Here is a 21,284-nt window from a genome sequence, read left to right as displayed (position 1 = left end):
TTTAACGAGACACTCTTGTAACAAGAGAAAGCACCCCTGAGAGGAGGTTTCCCTCCCATGGAAAAGAGGTAACAGGTACTAAGGTCATGAGATCTTTTATTTTGATGGAACTGAGGAAACTTCACTGTATAAACATAAACCTTTAGGCTAATCACTAAACTGTGTGAAATATTTTCACTGTATATTCTTTAAATTAAGACAACAGCTACCTGAAATGTTCAATTCCTTTAAAAAAAAAATCAAGTTGAAGATACCAAATTCAAATGAAATAAATCCATCATGGTTGTAACCGGGTAAGGATAAATTGAAAATGGATATCCTTATGGTGATGAGGAAATTAGGCAAAAAGCTGCTTTAGAGATTATCTTACAGAAAAATGTCCTCTTCCAGGATAAACTATTCAGTTTCAATTCTTTTACACGTAAACCAACATGGCAAATCAGTTTCTCTCCTTTTTTTTTCAGTTCTTGAAAAAATTAGCAAGAAAAAATTGGGTTCATGGAAAACAACTTTTCATCAACTAGAGTTGGCAAAAGAATATGATAAATTAATGGCAATGAGATTTAAAACTATGGCCACCAAGAGTATCTAGCATCTAATGTTTCTTTCCAATATCACCCCTGAAACAAGCATAAAGGTCATGCAAAAAAAAGGAAATGGTCACTAATTAAAGCTGTTGATTGTGAAACAAATTCTCCTTGTCCGCAACTTGAGAAATGTGCAAAGTACAGTATAGAGAATATGCAAACCGGACCTTGGCCTCACCCATTGACAGACACACCATTTCTAAAGAAGGATGTCCATTATCAATCGGCCATATTGTGTTTTAATTTGATGCGGCCTGTTTCAATTATGTTTTAGTTTACTAAAAACAAAAACATATAAGGCTTCTTTAATATAAGAAAAAACCTGATGTTTTGGCCACAATGCTGCGTTTAAACTTTTCAGACCCCCTGGGATGTTTTCATTAATTGCTATAATGCACATTCCAGATTGGTTTTGTAATCCTGTACATGCATAAAAGGGTCAAACTCTTTCTTTCATACTACCGCAATCTCCTGTTGAGGCTTCACAAATTAATGAATAAAACATGCTCAATTTTCCATTCAAAAATTACTACCAAATTAACATATACCCATCCAAAAAGTCTGTCCACAAAATAGGGTACACAAGTAGCATTAAAGAGGCACATTCTTTTATAAACTTAATGGGCAAATAGCCCTAATCGTAACGCAGTACGTCTATTGAAATATTACCATTATTGGCAAAGAGGAAATGTTTCGAACATTCAGCTGTAATTTGTAATGCTGATAAAACAATTAACAATGAAAGCCAGATTCAAAACTCAGAGGAAACAATCCAGGTTCAGCCACACAGGCAAATATTCTTGATGACTGAACTTTATCGCATAACTTTTTGATGTTGTTAGCAACAAATATCGAGAATAGCTCTACTCTATAGTTCGCGATCTATCGTTCGCCTTTGAAAACGTCTCATTTGGTAAAAACCTTTGCGCTAACTCAATTACGTTTGATTTCTAAGGCCTAATCGAACGTTAAATCACTAATCTGAAGAAATTTCCAATCGTAATCAATTGTAATTAGTCACGATCAAGAAAATTTGATAAAATGTTGGCCAATAATATGTGCTTTGTCCATCTATTTCGGCTAAATTAAGGAACGGCGATGAAATGAAATTGAACATTTTCAGACATTTGCGCTCTATAAACTATCAGTAAAACTTGTCAAAATGTTGTTAAGTTGTCTTTTCTTGTTGAGTATGAGGTTATATTTGACAAACGCGACGAGGGGAAAAAATTCGGTTGACCTCCTTTATTCGCAAAACTATAGGCATGTTCTGGCCCGCTCTTACTGTGGAAGAAAACATTCATGAACCTCTTTAGGACTGTCGATTTTTACTTTAAAACTACATCATGCATTCCGGGGATGACAGAGGCTATGTAAATAAAGATTATTCAAAAACGCCAAGAAAAGTTAGGCAGTATGTCGTCTACCAAATACGAACTAATTACCAAGCGATACAAATAATAGAGTGACGAAAGACGGATGAAACTCTGTTAAAGGACGCGGGAAATATAGTTTCAAGTTTCCAGTATCCTTTTACAAGAAGTTTGCGCTTTGTTCTAAATTGATACGCGGGTCGGGGTCGTGTGTTCACTATCTACTCAGGCAGCCAAATAGCCAAAATCTTTTGAATAATTATCCGACTTCACTGCGTGCGCGCTTACAAGATTCGTGCAAAACAACTATTTTGAGCTCACTAATCTTTGGAGCCCTTTTACTCAAGACTTAATCCCTACGGAGACTATTTTATGCTCAAATTATAAATCTGGGTTAAAGGTAGAATTGGTTCATTTTACACAATAAAACCTTACTCAACACGCAAATACGCTGTCAACTTAAGCAGAACAACAAATCCCCTAGTAGCATTTGAAAAATCGGCTAGCGTGCGATCGCAATCGGTTTTTACTCTATGTTTTAACTAGCTTTTAGCAGATAAGCAGGAGTCTCGAGAGTTCATCAACATAAAAGCCCTACTAATTAGGTCAAGCTTTAGAAAACGTGTCGACGCTATGAAGTAAAAACATTTTAGTATTCGCACTTCGGCGCAAGTGAACAGACTGTCACATGTATCCGAATGAACTTTTCATCACCAATTTCATATACACTGACTCATTTATTACACTTAAAAAACCGTTTATTCAGGACAATTTTATGTTGAATAAAAACATCTGCTTAAGCTTTCTCAATAATTCATAGTGTTTGCTGCCAGTGACTGTTTAAGAATACCCACAAAACATGTGTCGCTACCGTTGCTAGCTCTCAGAATTATTGATTATGCCAAGGAAATTTATGATCAGCTAGCTTCGTGCCATACAAACTCCATTAAGTGTTTCTATTGATATGTCTAGCGGTTTTTCACAGAAGTAAAGTGAATTTCGTTCTGAAAGAAGAATAAGCCAATTAAGTCTGTGGCGCGGAGGCTTGTGGTTTATGTGCCATTATTTACCAATCTGAATGCCGTGCTGTTCTTTAGGTGTTGAACGCGCGAGGGATTCGTTTTGACTAGACACAAACTACGACGAAATTAAAAAACGGCTGTTGTGAAAAGTTGACTAAGCGTGCAATAAGCTTTCGGAGAGATTACGAGACATGAATTTATGTCTTACTAAACAAACATTACTCTGATAACTAGCGCGGAAACTACGCAGGCAAGAATTCACGTGCGGAACACAATAACGATTGAAAAACCGAACCGCCGTACTTTGACGCGACATGTTGAATGAGTGAAAAGAACATACCTGCAATTAGCTTTCCCATGTAAAACTGAACATGTTCCACCGTTCTTGCAATATCCGTCAGAACACGTGGAGGCTGCAAGAGACAAACAAAGACCGGAGTTGAGCAGAGAAAAGCCAGGTGGAACTTAGAACAATACGATTGAATGTTACAAGGTGAAACAAGGACAGCTGTTCCGCCGTGTAAACTCGCTCGTTATGCACATCCCTACTAGCAAACTGAACAGCTTTCATCAATCTCAGCCAGCACTTTATAGTCACACATTTACGAAACTTAATTCTGCGGACAAATTCCACAGGGGCCGTCATCCTCAATAAAAGATTAACCTAATTTTCATTGAGTGCCAAAACAGCGCTTGCCGGTGTTCTGTCAGACGAACTAGGCTCTCAAACTCTATCATTTTGCAAATTTCTAGTCAAGCTTTCAATCTATGGCAGCTTTCTATGTTTAGGGTTAAGATATGGTGAACGCAATTATCTAAGAGGGGTGTAAATATAGCTTGCAGTTTGGACATCTTAATGAAGTAAGCGCCCCACGAATATTGAAACCAACCGTCTCTTAAATCAGTTCTACTCGTTCGATTCCTTCCGTACACAGCACATAGGAAAGATTCTTCCCGAATCGAATGTGAGTTTCCCAAACCAATGTAGCGAAATCCGCCCAAGCGAACCACATTTCCAATGATAGATCTTAAACGCCATTTATCCAACAGTGGCATCCGACGGTTAATAATATGGCCCCAAAGCACGCACTTCGGGAAAATAACTTTTCAACTTACCCAACACTATCGGAATGAACAGGGCAGAGACAATCGCTATTACGTAGCCCTTCATTGCGAACTTGGCGTTCAATTACTGACAAATTTGATCAACTTTTGCGCTTCATCGGTAGACTCAAACATCAAACCGTGAAAAGCACAGTATTCTCCCACGAATCGATCGCAGTACTGACGATAGGGTTTCAGTACGTTCAACTCCCTAGTGGGCACCCACTGAGTAATTTGCATATTCAATGAGCCACTGATTTCCACTACAGTTGACAAGCGCGTCGCGCTCTTTCCTTTGTGGCGCAGCTGGCCAATCGTAGAGCGCCATCGCCGCTTGACCAATGACATGGCACTTCCTTTCATTTGCCTAGAGTAGTAGTGATTTCGGGTGTCGTCTCAGGGTCATCTAATTGATTTACTGCCCAATTATCACATCAGCTTGCGTTATCTGTGCAACGAACTGTACCTGCCCCTCCAGTCCCTTTTCACTTCAATAACGATTACTAAACGTGGGAAAGAAACCCGATTTGGAAGTGGAAGCGCAAATCACGTCTTATTCAAGTCTAACGATGTGTCGACTCAATAAATTTAGCTGCATTTTCACTACCAGTTGGTTTAATTTGCATAAAAGCTAATAGTGAAGATTACATTTAGGGTAATAAACAAAATATTCTGATCGAGGCAATATCGTCAACACTTTAAGGGCCTTTGATGAAGAACGAACTAGACAATAATTCTCTATACTCTTCGAGTCCAAGAGAAGTCCATCATAACCCAGTGCTAAAAAAGAACCTATTTCAAATGCAAGTCCTTTTTCACTTTGTGATTGTTTTTGAATCTAAAAAAATAATTACGTTTTTGTTATCTCTCTTTGTTAAGTGTCTGTGACAGTGTTTCCATAGCAACTTATAATATATCCAAAGCGGAAATTTTCCCACGGCTTTCAGATAAGATGAAAAGTGGAAAGGAAAAGTTATCTTTCATCGTCGCCCCGGAAGGCCAAGAATGAAAAATCGAACTTTCGTTTCAAAGATAAACATTAAAAGTGCGAATATCTCTCAAGTTCAAAATAGTGCAGTTTCGAGTAAACTAAAAATTGTCGATTACAAACTATGCAAATGAAAGAAGGATTCAAGTTTTTCCTCTGGTTACTGGAATATTTCGTTCAATTTTGTTCGACAAAACCTCAGACCTGTCATTGTTAGCACAGTGCTCGCTGAGGTAGACGCAACAATGTCGCTAAATAAAAAACTAAAACATCCCCAAACAAATCTGGCGTAGCGGTGGATATGTCCTAAGCAGACATAGACCTTTTTTCCGGTTTATATTCCTTTGATTGATGAGTTGGTAGTGAAAAGTGAAATAAAAATGACAATGTACTCATTACACTTTGGCACAAGTGATAAATGTCGGCTGACAGAAGCATTTTTCGCAGGATGCAGAACGCAGAAAAAAAGGAAGAAAACTAACTTAACCTCTGTGTCGCTGAGAGTAAAAACCGAATAAGGCAAACTAACATGACTCCAAAAGCAAACAAAGAGTCAAACGATATTCTAGTGTCCAAAACAATATTGACATTAAGATCTTGGCAAGTTTATAAAATTGAATGATGCTGCGTTGTGGAACAATAAAGTTTAGATAAAACTGCGCTGGTTTGAAGTCTATTGTAGTAACACAATGTAAATACATGCTTGGGCTTGTTCAAAGCGAGATCTTAAATATAAATAGACAAAAAAATGAACAAATGTATTGCGATTGCACAAAATGTAATAAACAAGTGGAGTAGTCTTACAACCGCTCGAGGAAAAGTTTTTTATTATTTGCTTCAACGGAGACCACACCATATCCTATCTTTTAATATATCTCTGATAATTTTTCGATGAGAATCATCATAGAAATGAAATGATAAAATCGATTACACAATCCAATATTCCTGCAATATCACCCATAAAAAGAAACAAAAAACGTTTCACGTTGCAACGGTAACCGAAATTGACTCTTTTCTAATTTGTCATATTTGAGGTACGGCGTGACCGCGAATTTCATCTGCATGATTACTCAACTTTAAAATGCCAATTTTGCAGAATAAAAGGAGTCTCCTAAATATATTCATGTGACTTACGTCTTAAAGTAAGCTGACTTTAAGCCACGTGTGGTTTAACTGCCACATTATTACTGGTGACATGTTTGTCACGAACTACGTGTTTTGGATTCCGAACTCAAAAATAGAAAAAAAAAAAAAACGCATACACGTGCTTCGCTCTGTTAATCTTGATCCACCCGTAAAAACAACTGTGAAAGACACTTAAGTGATCGGCCGAACGTCTGCACCCTTAGAATGCAGAAATCACGTTAGAATGCTGCAAAACGATTGTACATGAAATAATAGCCGCAATCTATTCTCTGTGTGGCTAAAAAATTGAAATGGACTGTTATCAATTAACAAGATCAATAAACTTTTTGTTATACTTTGTTCTAGGAACTAATTTCCGCCGGTCTCAATTCATGTGTTCCCGGTTGTCTCAGGTATTGACGTAATGTGATTCTATTTCTTCAGTGGAAACTAGGTGGTCTTTTCACCATCTCAAGGTATGACCTGTCTTATTATATTGCCATTCCCGATCATGCTCCTTTATTAAAAAAAATTTAGAGAGTTTAGCCCGGGGAACGGAAATGATTGAATTACATAGGTGAGGGGATGGTCATTTATTGAAATCTGTATTCTTCTTTAGATCGAGAGAATCTTTTTCGGTTGTTTCAAATAAAGAGAAAAGACTTAAAGTTGCTTTCTAGAGGCACAAAAGGTGTTTCGACAAACGACATCGTGCGTCAAACAAAGGAACACATGACCATTTGAAAGAATACTCGTTCTTGGCCAATAGGAGATCACAGAGTTCTTTCGATAAACAAAATTTCTCTATCTCCGGGGAGTACAAGTGTCCCTTTTTACTGGCTAATGAATCCGGGTGGAATTAACTTGACAATGCAGAATGATAAACACGTTGTAGCCTTAGCCAGCTAAATGGCAAAAGCGTAAAAGTGTACAAATGGCCATCAGGTGAAAGGGAAGGTGAAACAATAAAACCTCATCGTACAGTACTCGTGCTTCTGAAAACTGACAAATCCGGTCCCGGTTCGATTGAAAAGCAGCTCAGTTCTCTTTTTCTTTTTCTGAGGAACTTGTTAGCCTTCAAGAAAGATGAAAACTCACAAATTGATTCTTTTTTACAACAAGGGACTTCCTCTGGCTTGAATAATCATAAAGAGGCCATTTCAATTCGCAAGGATGGCCTGGATGTCAGTCATTTAAAGCCATTCTTCTCGAATCCATCGAGAACTCGTTCATTTCGTGGAATCATGCTGAAGAAAGGTATGTTTTAAGTGTTGGGGAAAACTTTTCTCTTCATCCGAAATTCAGAGTAATGTTAAAAATCCCAAGGCTATTGCAGTGATAAGTTCTTTTGAGCTTAGCACAGGTGAGGCCAAACAAAGGCAAAACATCTCAGGTTTAATCGTTAACCAACAAGGCGATCACACGCTAAGTCGAAGAGTCTATGAGGCTTTTATTACCAGCTGGCGAGAAATTTCTCCAGCTACAGTGAATTTACAACGACTAAGTTTATTTTCTTAGCCGGTTAAATGATTGCAGTTTATATTTTTTCTTTAATCTTTTACCTAGGTGCCAAAAGGAAAACCATTTGTTAAATCGGATAGTCAACGCTTCATTAGTTCGAACTAAGTTTTTCAAAGAGATTTTTCCGCGTGCGGTATGTTGGCGTAGTCCGTTAAGCTTTTATATTTACCACCATGACTTGACTCAGTCGCTGCCGAGCGGCTGTTTTCCGTTGCAGACAATTAAAGTAAGGGCGTGATCAACTGTACTTGTTCTATATTCAAGTTATTCACCGATTCGTTTCCCTTCGATGACGGCAGGTGGCGAAACAAAACACAAAATACCTCAATTCTGGCAAACAATCGACTCGACAGCCCCTTTATTTAAAATGCGCTCAAGCGTCACGAGTGTTTCTGGTGCTTTTTTTCTGACTTTTTCCCTTCACATTTTTGATAGGTTTGCTGTTGTAGCCACGTTGCAATGGTTCTTGTTTGTTTAAGATTCGTTCATTATATAATTTCGACTACAGCGAAGATCGGCAACCTCTTTGATCTTAAATAAAAAGATTCTGTTTATATAGCCGCGGCGGGAAATTATCCCCGATCGCTTTCGTGCCGTCCTTTCGCATGCCTTTGTGGTGTTAATATTGTTTGTTTATGATTAATACCCAGAGGTCCAAAAGAGACCGTTTAAGTGCATGACGCAAGCTGTTATTCCAATTTCCAACTGAAAAAAAGCTTTTCTTTTCATTTTAGAGATTATTCTTGCAAAATGGCCTGATGTTTGATGTAACATTTTTTACAATCTTGCTAAGCTTTTGTTTACTTTCTTTATTGCCGCTAGCGTGTCTTTTCAATGGATTTATTCATAATCGCATCGTCGGCTATTATTCTATTGAAGAGGAATAGAATAGGGTATCCCTTTTAGCCGCTGCCGAATATAAGCTGATATATTGATGGATTGTCAATGATGGATAGTGCCCTTGTTTTAAGTAACTTCTATTGAACAACCGCAGTCTTTTAAATGAAAAAAAAAATCACCCTCTAGATGTGGTTTTGTCACATCATTAGTGGGCTTGTAAGGTAATCTGCAGTAAGTTTATGACGGAACTCAAAGACTAGGAGGCTCTTTTTGCTAAGTCGCTGAACTGGAGTGATTCTCTGAAACTCTATCGACTGTTACCAGAAAAAAAAATGAGAAACAATTACGCATCATTAAGAGTTTATTAGAGTAATTACTGCCGCTTATTACCTTTATTGCTCATTTGTTTATCATCACAATTAATAGACTTTCTGTTAGATCTTATTCTAAGCCTCGACAGTAAACTTGTTAACATTAGTTTACCTTAAACATGCACTTGTAAAATCTTGAAATATACAGTATTTATGGACCTACTTAGTTACGAGAACAACAAACTCGAACTTGGCATTACCAATACTGAGAAGAGCGCAAAGACCACGAACGTAAAAAAAAAGCCAATTCAAACCACAGAAGCCTCTTTAGCGTAAGGACCAATCAATCAAAACAGTTGGGTTTTTGACGTCACATTCTGGTAAAATCTGAGGGGCATAGGTTATATGTGTTTATATTTATGGTGAGTATAGAGATGAAATCTTAATGTCTCCTTGGCCTTCCTTTAGAATTCCCTTCCTGTGCATGTCTTGCGCCTTGTTCACAATATAAGTGCTGACTAATTTCCATTAAAAAAAACGCGAATTAATTTAGCCGGAACTTTTGGGTAATTTTTTAATTGCAAATCTAGACCCTATTTGGGAGACCATTTGTAAAAATTCTTCTAAAAGTGGCTCTTAGGTGTGGTGATCATCAATTTCAAAAACGGAACATTGTGCTTACAGAAGCACACGCAACAAAGTTTTCGACTAGTTCCGATATTTTACAGTAAAATTGATGGAATATTGAAACTTGCGTAGCCGATTTAGAATTTCACTGTCGTCTTCCATTTTGGTTTCCGACGGAACTTGAGCAAAAAACCCTACATATTTGAGGGAGACACCTAATGTGGTCACTGAATGATGTGTGTTCTATTTCTGTTAGTGAGCAATATCTTATGAAAAATCATCTGGGTCACGAAATGGAGGCTGTTGTGCTAGCAGTTTTGTGTACGTTGTTGCTGTAGGAACGATAACGTCAAATGAGCCCCTTTAGGTTATGGTCAACTGGCCCCCAAACCCCTAGGGACCAGTCGTTGTTTATTGCAGGGGGTGTACGTACGAGTTCGGAGGATTTTGGCTATGTCACAGCAACATTTACCTTATCCTCTAACAAGGCTTCCAATGATCCCGCCTTATTGGCCGTCAATTCTATAGTTCCCCCTTAAACACTTTTAGCGACGACTGACCTCCAACCATTCCCCCTGGAAACCATCTGATCCATACTCAAAGTCCCCCGGACAACCCCCCCCCTCCCGCCATCTTCCAGATGATAAATAATGACTGCCTCTTAATTTGTTTGCCTGCTGTTATAGTCTGTTTGTACAAGGGAGGGAGACTGCTTGTCTTTATTTAAGATATTTTCCTATTTTGCAAACCCTATTAACCTTGGCACTACAGAATTCACTTCACCATTTTCCGTTGCTTTGAGAGTCAGTACGACTATATTAAGAAAACTATGAAAACAGCGGCGGCAATAAAGGGGTGGTCGGTGTTATGGTGGGTGTGGTCAAATGACTGGATAGATAACAATTGTGAGCTCTGTTGTTATCTTTATTAGGGATTTACAATAAAGAGCCATCAGCGTGGAAATCTTTCAATGCCTAGTTAATTCTGTAATTAGAAGGCCGCAATCAATAGGTTCTTGTTTTGATTAGTAGTATAAAAAGGTGTGTTTATGGGGCATCAAATCTCAACCTGTCGCATTCCGCGCTCCCACTGCTCTTTACACTAAGTCACAGCGACTCAGTGATGAGCCAGGCCTTAATAAAGTTCATATGTGGCAGGCTTGTCGCATACTGTTCCGATCAACATTGTCGAAAACTTCGTGTGAGCCGATAGAATTAAGACCTCAGACCTTTGGACTCCGCATCAAAGCGCGGAATCCTAAGATCTGAGGTTCGATTCCTCATGAGGACTCAGAATGTTCTCCTTTGACCACACTCGTGACTAGCCGCAAAAAAAACATTTTTATTTCATTCCCATCTTTCTCATTCCAAGATGTTTTTTATTCCTTCGCGAAAAACGGTTACAGCGTAGCCTTTTAGAGCCAAAACCGTCACGAAATGGAGAGTCCTAACAGAGACCTTTGATAGTCATCGGAAAACGTGGGTTTTTTAATTCCCTTTACAAACTTTTCATGTGGTTATTGTTCGTTTCACTGGTAAAGGTTCACTCCTGATCAGACATATGACCACATTAGAGTGCTTATTACTGCATGGACTTAAAAGTTTTGTCAACGTTTATCAGATTCCAAAGGAATACCGTAAACGGATATATAGTACATGTAGATGTCATTAAATCCACGAAGAGGCATTAATATTTACGCCTTGACCGTGTAAGGCAACAGAGGTCAGTGGAAATCAAAAATGGAACAACGTTTTAAAAATAGAACGGTTCTTCGACTTTTAGCTGGCAGCATTTACGACGTCCTCATAGTGACAAAGAAATCTTGTTTCTATCTAGTATAATCACATAAAGGTATTTCCTTTCTTCCTCGAATTCCAGCTTAATTCTATTTTCCCACCAGCGAAGATTGTTTATTTCTGGAAAACCGTCCAATGGAAATCTTTCACGGTTCATCTTTCAGTTTTAAAGATATCATCACTGGGATTAATTTTTGATTCCAAAGGTCGCTGCCTAATGAGGCTAAAAACAATTTGAGGTTTGTCAAAAATTAAGTACTTTCAGTGGACGAGAAAACGGGTGGCGCACTTTTTAAAAGTAATTTACCATTCGAACCTCGCTAACTTATACGTTTTGGCATGACTAAATCACTTCGTTTCGTTTAATTCATTTTTTCTTTTTTCTCCTCAAACACTTCCTGAGGAGCGCACATGTTGATTTTTGGAAGCTTCATTACTTTCGCTGGTGCTATCTGATACTTTCCAACTTTGAAGCCAAAATTAAAAAACAAAAACGGAAATCCCGTAATCGGTCTTTCCCGACTATATTCTTTCAAAACACAGACGAGGAATTCAGAGATATTTATCTGTAAAAGCTTAGCTTCTTGGCGTAAACTAGAAGTAACTCTATCGCCAACAAAGCTATTTATTGAATTCAATTAATACAAGTAATTAGATTGTACGACTAAATCTTGGACTAGACTGATAAGAGACTGATAAAGAGAACTAAGACAATTATCGCTCTCTAGCTCCAGGTGAATGTATAGTAAGCGAGTCTGTTCTCATTTATTGTTGAACGTCCAAAAGAAAAAATCAGATGCGGACAGTAAATATGAAAAAAAGTAGATAAATAACTAAAGAAAATACTTGCAACCGCGAAGAAAGGCGTAGATTCGAACAGCAACCCCCAAAAGTTACAGGATATATTCTGTGTACATGTGAAAGAATCCGAATGATTTTGTGAGGCCTTACGATCGTAATTTACGTTACAACTTTCTTTAGTCTTCGCACGAACCTTTCCTGTAAAGCCTTCCTTTCGAAAAATCAAGAATTTCAACTCTTGAAGCAAAGACCAATTTGCACAAACATTCAAAATATGTGTAAGAAATAAGGCTCCTCCAAATGTTTTTGAGTTACAGTGTCCTTAAGTCAATGAAAGACATAGCCACGTTGTCGATTAAAGACGCTTACAGTACGAGAATATTTTAGTGTCCTGAATTTTGGCTGATAAGATATTTTGACTCTCAAGGTTATCTCTACATGACGAGATCTTTCCAAATTAAGGCCGAAAAATGTGTTTGTTAATCCATTTGAGTACTCATTCGTGTGCCATGCTCTGAAGCCAACTTTAAGAAAAAGTGGGTAATTTGGCGGGTTTCAGTAGGAAAACAATGATAAAACCAAAACGAGATGGTGTAAATTATACTGCAATACCTTGCCACGTGGAATATAACATGTGGGTCATGATAATAACTTGGAAAAAAAAACTCCTTTGTCTTCGGGTGTACCCCGAGAAAGACAGGAAGTATGTAATTGAAACATGCCTAGTGATTTGAGACGGTTCGAAAGTGAAATAAGCTGTAACAGATAAATTGAGGAGCCGATTTCACAAGAAGTGTAAACAAGTTTATGGCAATATCTGCAACTTGATTTTGTAGCACACTATAGAGAGCAATTTAATTTGACCTCTTGCTCTAGTGAAGTTTTTTATTTTCCTAACTGAGAGATACAGTTTTATCTTAGTAAAATCAAATCTTGCGCAGTCTGGGCGACCTATTTTCGAGTCTTAAATTCCAAAGCTAATTTGATAATTATCAAAAAGACTTCAGTCTCATCTAAAACAGAAGCCGGCATGTTCCACAAAAGTTAATTAATTTGGAAGAGTTTGAATTAGAGGCGAAAAAAAAAGGATTATGAGTGCAAACCTTAATTTTTCAGTCGAGGCAAAGAAAACAAATACCCATATTCTTAAAAAAAGAAATCCTGCGCCGTGAATAAATATTTTCCTTACTTGATCCACCCTGTTCCAATTATTTACCTTTTCGCAACTAGACTCCATCGATTTGTTGATCTAAACAGACTAAAACTCGCACGAGATACATCCCATTATGTAAATGATCCTACAGGTCTCGCTAATGAATAAAGCGGAAAGAAACTCAGAGATTTTCAGCGATGCTAAACATCTTATACCAATTTAAGAGCGAAATATGAGATACTCCAAGTTTTATGGAATAGAGAATCCATAAAAGCTTCTAGAAGAAAGCTTATAGCGGCAAGCCCTTGAAGGAAAATTGGAGAAAGTAAGATCCAAATAAACGAAACGTTACTCAAGAAATGTTTCCTTTGTGCTCCAGTGATTTTTATGGAAATTAGGCACACCTCGAAAACGCGCCTTAACAAGTTGGTTAACAATGAATGCCACAAGGCCCATTCTCTCTGCATCAGATAATAATTCATTCTGATCTCTCACAGTGTTCTCCGCACTTAATATTATTTCCCCACCAGGAGAACACAGCACGGACAAATTTCATTCCAAGATTTTTAAAGCGCGAAGGAAAGTCTGTCTGCGTAATTCTACGCGCGAGCTCAGCGTTATTTTAATTCTTTCTTTTTTATATAGAGCTCAGCTCAATTCCATGACAATTCGTCTATAATTGGAACAATGCCTAGTCCTTTTTAATAACGGCTTTCAATTTTCTGAAAAGCGTTTCTCATTAAAGACTCTGGCTGTTTTCATTTTTATGCAAACACATCGCACCCCATCGGTAAACATTTTTGATCCACGAATATGTTAGTACAATGCTTTTCCCCCACTTCTTTCAAATTACAACTCTGAGATCAAACGAAGTAAATAATTGGTCTTCATATGGTACATATCTTCTCGCTTGACTTATGCAAAAGAAATGTATTTTTGAAAGATGTCACAGGAGCTTGCAGTTTTTAAGAAGCCACACTGCTGCGTGAGGTCGTCGAGCGCATCAAGATTTTCGATCGAAAGTAATTACGATGGAATATTCATTTAAGTAACGTATTAAAGAAAAGCAAAAATCAAAATTAGCTGCTTTTATTTATAAGTGTCAGCTCAGTTTTACGGAGACGAAAAATTGAACTTCATCTATGATACTACTAGAAAGTCTCATGTACTGTGTTTACTTTAAAAAAATCTTGTTATTAAAGCGGCCTGACAAACTTCAAATCTAACGAAGCTTGCAAATCAACTACAAATGCCTTTTGTTCCGGTAAATTAGATCGCATAGAACGTGCCTGATTCTTTTCACAGTGTTCACAATGGTTTCCATAGGATATATTGCTAAAGAAAGAAGTTTTTCTTTTTCAAATTTCCAAAGAAACACATGCTCGAATAGGCAGAGGGGTTTTGTCTTTCAAAGAATATAGAGTTAATAAAATGGTATTTAGCGCGAACGTCAAAATTGGCCTTTAAATCAGCCACACTGGCTAGTACAAATTATAACGAAGCTGGTTAGAAAATTGGTATAACTATAAAAATAGTTTGTATAAAAACCTGCGGTCGCCGGCCTCGCTTAAAAAAAAATCACACTGATAAATAATGCGAACATTGGTCAATGACTAAAATTGAATTTATTGTAGAAGCCATCGTAAGCGAAATATATGCATACTATTCAAACACAAGCGTGCAGACACGTGCCAAACGTCAGATTTAAGCTGGTTTTACGTCAAAACGTTACAAAAGGCTTGTTTTAAACGACTGAGCACGCCTTTGAGGCGCAGCGAAGGGGCGCCTTTCTCCACACAAACAAATTTAAATATCCCATAGTCTTGGAGGGGGACCATTGATTCAGGAACAGCTGTTGATAACAAGAGAATTCGCGGGAACCGGCTACCACGTATTGAGTAGTAATCGACAAGCGGAATCAGTGATCATTTTCGACCATTTTCTGACTATAAGATCAAGAGTCACATAAGCCTTAATATTCTGTACACTATGGATGAATTTTTTTTTTAATAGAGCAGAAAAAAAGGTCCTAATGGCCTTTACAAACCAGACCTCGCTTCCAGTAGATCTGGTGGGTGAGTTTTGTAGGTAGTAGCTTTCAATAGTTGGCCATGATATAATTGGCAGATATCGAGTGGGAATTAATCGGCGCATATGGCTTTAGGCTATTGGTGCAAAATAGAATCGAAAACCCATCAATGCGGAAGATAAACAGGTGTATTTTAAAGCGAAAGAAGCAAAATTAAAGTAAGACTTAAACCAAGTTTCATTGATTGATTGATCCATTCATTGAATCGCAACAGATCAGGTAAAACTATCTCGTGGGTTATAATTATCTCGGAAAAGAAAAAAAAAAGAAAGACATTTTTTATAAGCTCAGAACCTGTGCGAGAGACTACCAGAAAACTAGCATATGACAGAGGGCAACAGCCGCCAGGTTATTTTTCAAAATTACGCAAATGAAATGAAGGCGTACATGGAATTAACTGAGCTACATGAAATGTCTCTCCATTTGATGTATGTACCGAACAAGGCCTTCCGTATCGCACAAGTGAAACGACGATCTATGAAAATAAATTCATAATCACGTTCATTAATTTCGCGTTTCTTGGTTTGCAAAGGAAATTATTCGCTAGATTAAATCGATTGCAGAACAGATTGAAATGACCCGACGTCTTAATGATTGGGTATGTGAGGGTTTCACTCGACGTTTACGTCGATAAAATATCAAGCAATTTCATCTCGGTCAGCAGGTAAGACGAAGGTGGACTGTGTCATATACGAGTTTCTTCTACCCGGCTGCGTAGATGCGATCTCTTGACGACTGCACGTAGAACGTCGATGCTAGAAAAATACGCCGGTTCGAAATACATCACCGATGTGTAGATCAACCGACCGCAAAGTTTTACAAAACTGAAAGTTATTACTTACTTGGATCTATGCAAACTCTGCCGCAGTGTTCATGGCACTCACAGATCCACTTTGGCTTCCTGCACCCTTTATCATTCTCACACGGCGTTAAACTCTTACAGTATTTTTTAAATAAAATTGGCACTAGTCGCGGAGTTGGACATCGATCGGCTTGGCCCTCCCGTGATTTAAGACGTCTATAGTACCGTCCGACGGCTGGAAAAACATCAAATAATACCGGTCATCGCTTACGATATGAACAACATTTGGGTTGTAAACTCAGGCTCAAAAATTTGACCACATATCCCTGATGTTCAGCTTTACCTGTTTTTCCATTGACGTAAATCGTCAAAAAACACACAATATTCAGTATGTTCCACATAGTACATGCCGAAACCCCATTAAGGGGGAATTCAAACCGGCGAGTGCAGATCGTTCTCGACGAAATCTGGCTTGCCGACTCCACATAGTCAATGAACAAATGTGGTTTGACAGGGAGCGAACATTCAAAAACCCAGAATTCAAAACTTTGAGTAAAATTGACTTATTGTGTAATCACGTGATCGCTGCGGACCAATAAGAGCATGCCCTTGCGTGAAGCGAGGCAGGTGGCAGGCGAAATGAAGTGTCTTATTTGCCGCGAATTTCTTCCCGAACATGAAGGAACTAAGTGTGAATAATTAAGCGAAAGTAATTAATCGTTATTAGATGGTTTTGTTTCGTCGATACATGTTACGCGTGGCGATCACAATCGCCATTGTTAACCAGGTGGAAGAGACACGTGCTTCTCACGGCGCCCGCGAGCATGCCTGGCGACCAATTGTAAGCACAATGTACTTGTTTAATGGAGGTTGCAAACAACATACTCCGCACACAATAGGAGTTGATCGCTTGCCGTGGAAATTAGCTTTAAATACCCCAGTCAAAGGATCACTGTTTTCAAAATACCAAGCAGTTCAAGAGGTAACGAGCGAACAACTTTCTAAACTGTTTACGTTTTGTTCTTCGATTTCGACGTAAATGGAAAACGGACATTGTTATTTTGAGGTGGTTTCAATTCTCCATTAAGTGACTTTCCACTTTCGGTAGTGAAAACATGTCGATCTATACAATAACGCTTTCAATATGTGCCCTCTTAACGTTTCACGGTATGAGTCGAAAAGCATGGAATAAATTTTAAGTTGCACCTCTTAAAAGCTCTTGAAAAATTTGGATAGCCAAGATGATTAAACATTAGAGAAATGTGTCTCAAAGTATGAGCGCGAAATATTTTATGGAATGGAAAGTATCAAGCACACATGTATCTGAAGTATGTTTCGTGGAAATAAATTTCTTAATTTATTGATGACCTGATTTTTAAGTTTTTTTCCTATTGAACTGAACAAGAAAACACCGTTTTCAGGCGACGCATTGCTAATTAGTTGAAGCAGCTGTCCTTGATTGAAATGAAAAGAACGATTGATTCAATTTGAATTTTGGCCTTTCTTTCCTAACTGGCTTAATGAAATGTTTCAATCTGCCAGGCACCTCACAATGGATACAAATTTTTCGCCTGTGGACTGAACTACCCGTCTACGTCCCAGCCATATTTAAACTGAAAAGTTCTAAACAAAAATAATTGGCGAAAGCTCTTTAAAACGTTTGTCAGTCAAAATTAAGATGCCTTTAAAATCGATTTAATTGTAATCCTTAGGTTTAAAAACAAAAGGAAATTTCCATCCGTTTGAATACACACCAGCGGGGGCTTTAGTTCTAGAATATTTTACCAGTACGGAAATCATATTTCTCCATCAGAAACAGTACAATTTTATAACTTAGGCTTTATATACAACCAGCTTTTGCAAGGAAAAGAAAAAACAGTGAAAACATTTTAATTGAAAAAGAATTGTAATGTAAATTGGGTCTCATTGCATTACAGCGATATGTTTTCAAACATCCTACGATTCCTTTGTTAGGCGTTATTGAAACACATGCGAAATTGATGAAAGGTGAAACTAGTATAGTTTGACTCGTCGTGGTCTCATAAATTGCCGAAGACTTCTGCTTTGCTTTTATCCTCATAAGCAGCAAATATAATGTAAAGATTAACTTTGGATGAATGAACGAAGAAGAATTGTACGCGATAGACATATGTTAAAGGATTTAACAATAAAATCTTTACAAGCAAAAATGTATTATGAACTGTTGATATGCACTTTTTCAAACAAATGACACTTTGGAAGGTTTCTTTTACTTCGTTTCTTTACATAAAAAAGAAAAGAAAACGAATAACATATTTAAACTACAATCGTACAGCCAACGAACACTTGCAATGATGAGATTGCCGCATTAAATCGCAACATGCTAATCTGAACTGATTCGAAGAAGAGAACCTGTCAAAACATTTCAACAAAACCTCGAATGACGAGGTTTTTTGAGAGCACCCAGGAGTTTAATGTGAAAGAGGTGTAAGAAAAAATAAACGGAAAGAAAAAACAAAAAAACCAAACCTAGAACAAACAAAACATATAAAAGTTTACTTGCTCCGCACCAACTTGAGTCGTTCCTTTGAAAATGTTTCGAGTGACATACTCTGCATAGCTTCACATATTAAAAAGGGGTAAGTTTTTAAGAAACTGTGATGCTGCGTCGCTGGGGGTATGATAAGATAATTCGGTTTTATCAACTGAGTTAACAATTCACTTGATAATGTAAATTAGCGAACGAGTTTCCAAAACGTTAGCCGTTTGTCTGAGTAGGGCTAATACTCAAAGCGTCTGCTTTAGAACTCTTTACGGTGGCCAAATTACCAACCCAGTTGATAACACCAAATTTCCCATTTCAAAAGTCTACAAACAACAGAGAGGAAGATACTTCTCTACGCTAGTGTTAAAACGGAACAAGTAATTGTGGTTAATTGATTCATTTCCTGACAGAGCGACCTCACTAATAATGAGAACAGACAGTTCACCTTGGTATGACCGGTGTTTATTTTGAAGATCTCTCAGCCGTTGAAAGCTTTACCAGTGAGAACAATCCTGATATCAAGTCGAAATGCATGGCGAGTGGATGAGGCGGTTTTAGAAGACTAGAAAAAACCCAGCAAACAAGACTCTGGCTGAACACTGAAGTCATGTCTCTAAGAAGCTCTAAATTCACGGTAAAACCCATATAAAGTGGGTCATATCCATGTTGGCAGACTATAGAGTACATTAGATTAAAGCAGAACTGCTTCGTTAAAAAATTACAATAATAGGTGTGCTTTTCGATTGAGTGACGTAAAACCAAAACCAAAATAATCCCATTGGCCAATCAGGAGAAAGGAAATACTCTAAACAGCCAATAAAATCTCAAAGTGAGAGTAGCCAAACTTTCTAAAGCGCGAACGACTTAGTCATGGTTGGTTTTAAACATGGATCTGATTGGTTGAAAAAAAGTGGCATGAATTCTCTGGACCAACCACAGAGCGGAGAAAAGTAAAACCAACGCAATATCCGATTACTTTCGACACAGTTGAAAATTGCTCGTATCATAACCATTTCAATGTCCTCAAATGTGATTGATGCATTAGCTGCTTTGTATTTCCCTAATTATTTTGTAGAGTTATTGTGAGACAGTGTAATCGCACAGTTGGCTGTAATCGGACACCTGCAATCAGACGGTAAAGGCAGCCAATTGCAATAGGTCCACTCAGTAAAATCCACCAATCACAGAATTGACAAAAAAATCGGGGAATTTCCAAAATGGAGGGATTTTGTACTTTAGACAATGCCTCTACGGGAGATATTTTCTCAAATAAATGTATCTGTTTTTTTTCCCGAAATTGTAATGGTTATGATTGATTGGTTACAGGACTTCGCGTCTATTCAATCATACTCGTGATTGACAATGATTGAAATCACTCGTCTGATTACAGACCAAATTGGACTCGACTCTGTCCTATTACCATTATTGATAAGTTAGCAAGTTTTAAATTATGCCATATGGTAACGTATGATCTCATAACAATCGGATGCACTTTTTCAGATATTCAAATATAAAGTTGTTTTTCTTTCATTTTGATCTGTACATACAGTTCAGCACAACTTTAGGGTCTTCAGTAAAAACATTTTCTAGAAGATGAACCTTAATCTGCTTAATATTAAGCAATAAAAAAACTGGGGTTACCCACCCTCTAGTGTTTGAGTTACAGTAATATAGAGCTGACATCATGGCTATAGGAAGCAGTAATTTTGCCATCGGAAAAGTCAATACATTATAGATATTGAGAATAAATGTAAATTGTATTTCATTGAACACGACTTTTAGCGAACACAGGAAAAAACAGTAGTAGTATTGAACTATCAAACAGTCGGTGAAAAAGGGTCCCGTATGGGTTCTCGTGGGGGAACTGTGGTTAGATATAGGACTTAGGTCTCTGCAGAGCCCCTAACCTTTCCTGCAAATTGACACCGTTTTTGGTTCCACCTTTATTGTGGGGTAAATCATTTGGAACTTTCTTTCACACTTTTTCACAAATATCTGGATACTTTTGGGAATATTTAGAACTTTCCCAGATATGAATAAACTATTGACAAATTAGGAATATGTTGTTTTTAAACTTGTCTCTGATTTTCTTATTTTTACAGTATTTTTACAAGTATAGAAAATCGTTTTCTATCTTATTCTGCCACAAAGAAAAATTTGGCTTAAGTGATGAAGAATCGATTTATCTTCAAAACAAGAATAAAACATACTTAAGAGGGATTTCAGAGATGACAAGAACTTTTTTTTGATAATTTTTCGGACAAATTTCTCAGAATTTCCGGGCACAGATATAGAAGACTGTTCGTGATGTTTGTCGTTGTATTTTTTTTTGTGAGGGGGCGGGGAAGGTAGGGGGTTATTAACCATCTTTTCCGATGAAGTCTGAATTTCACTAATGTTTTTGTGATAAAAGAGCGAGAAAGTTTTCCAAAGCTCCTCAACTGAATTCATACCAGGGAGAGAAATCCAGGAGAGAATCCCAAGTATCTTTTGAGATTAAATTACCAACCTCTTAAAAGAGGAGAGCTAAAAAGAGGAAAGAAAACGCAGATAAGAATTACTCATTATTAAAAGATAGGAAATAGTTGATAAAGGAAAAGTAAACTTCTGAAGCAGCCTTA

At 37.6% G+C, this 21,284-nt stretch overlaps 1 protein-coding gene and 1 long non-coding RNA gene across 3 annotated transcripts in view; one reads left to right on the top strand and one right to left on the bottom strand.

Annotated features, from left to right (window-relative positions):
* LOC131779349 (neurogenic locus notch homolog protein 1) overlaps positions 1-16,637 on the bottom strand; it is a 29,516-nt gene extending 12,879 nt beyond the window's left edge. Inside the window, exons 1-3 of one of the 2 annotated variants that reach the window (XM_059095890.2) lie at positions 16,483-16,637; positions 16,180-16,374; positions 3,323-3,395 (exon numbers count right to left, since the gene is read on the bottom strand). In XM_059095890.2, the coding sequence (XP_058951873.2) occupies positions 3,323-3,395; positions 16,180-16,374; positions 16,483-16,540 (326 nt within the window). In that variant the 5' untranslated portion in view covers positions 16,541-16,637. Of the gene's footprint in view, positions 1-3,322; positions 3,396-4,098; positions 4,300-16,179; positions 16,375-16,482 lie in introns of those variants that run through there. The other variant, XM_059095891.2, reaches the window with a different exon arrangement.
* On the top strand, positions 7,094-20,722 carry LOC136280574 (uncharacterized). Its single transcript, XR_010717345.1, has 2 exons — positions 7,094-7,456; positions 19,074-20,722. It is a non-coding gene; the product is annotated as an uncharacterized lncRNA (long non-coding RNA).
* Positions 20,723-21,284: the final 562 nt, after the last annotated feature.

This window comes from Pocillopora verrucosa, chromosome 4 (assembly GCF_036669915.1).
Source record: "Pocillopora verrucosa isolate sample1 chromosome 4, ASM3666991v2, whole genome shotgun sequence".
Lineage (NCBI taxonomy): Eukaryota > Metazoa > Cnidaria > Anthozoa > Scleractinia > Pocilloporidae > Pocillopora > Pocillopora verrucosa.
The sequence above is the reverse complement of the archived record's forward strand: the minus strand, read 5'-3'. Positions and strand labels throughout refer to the sequence as shown.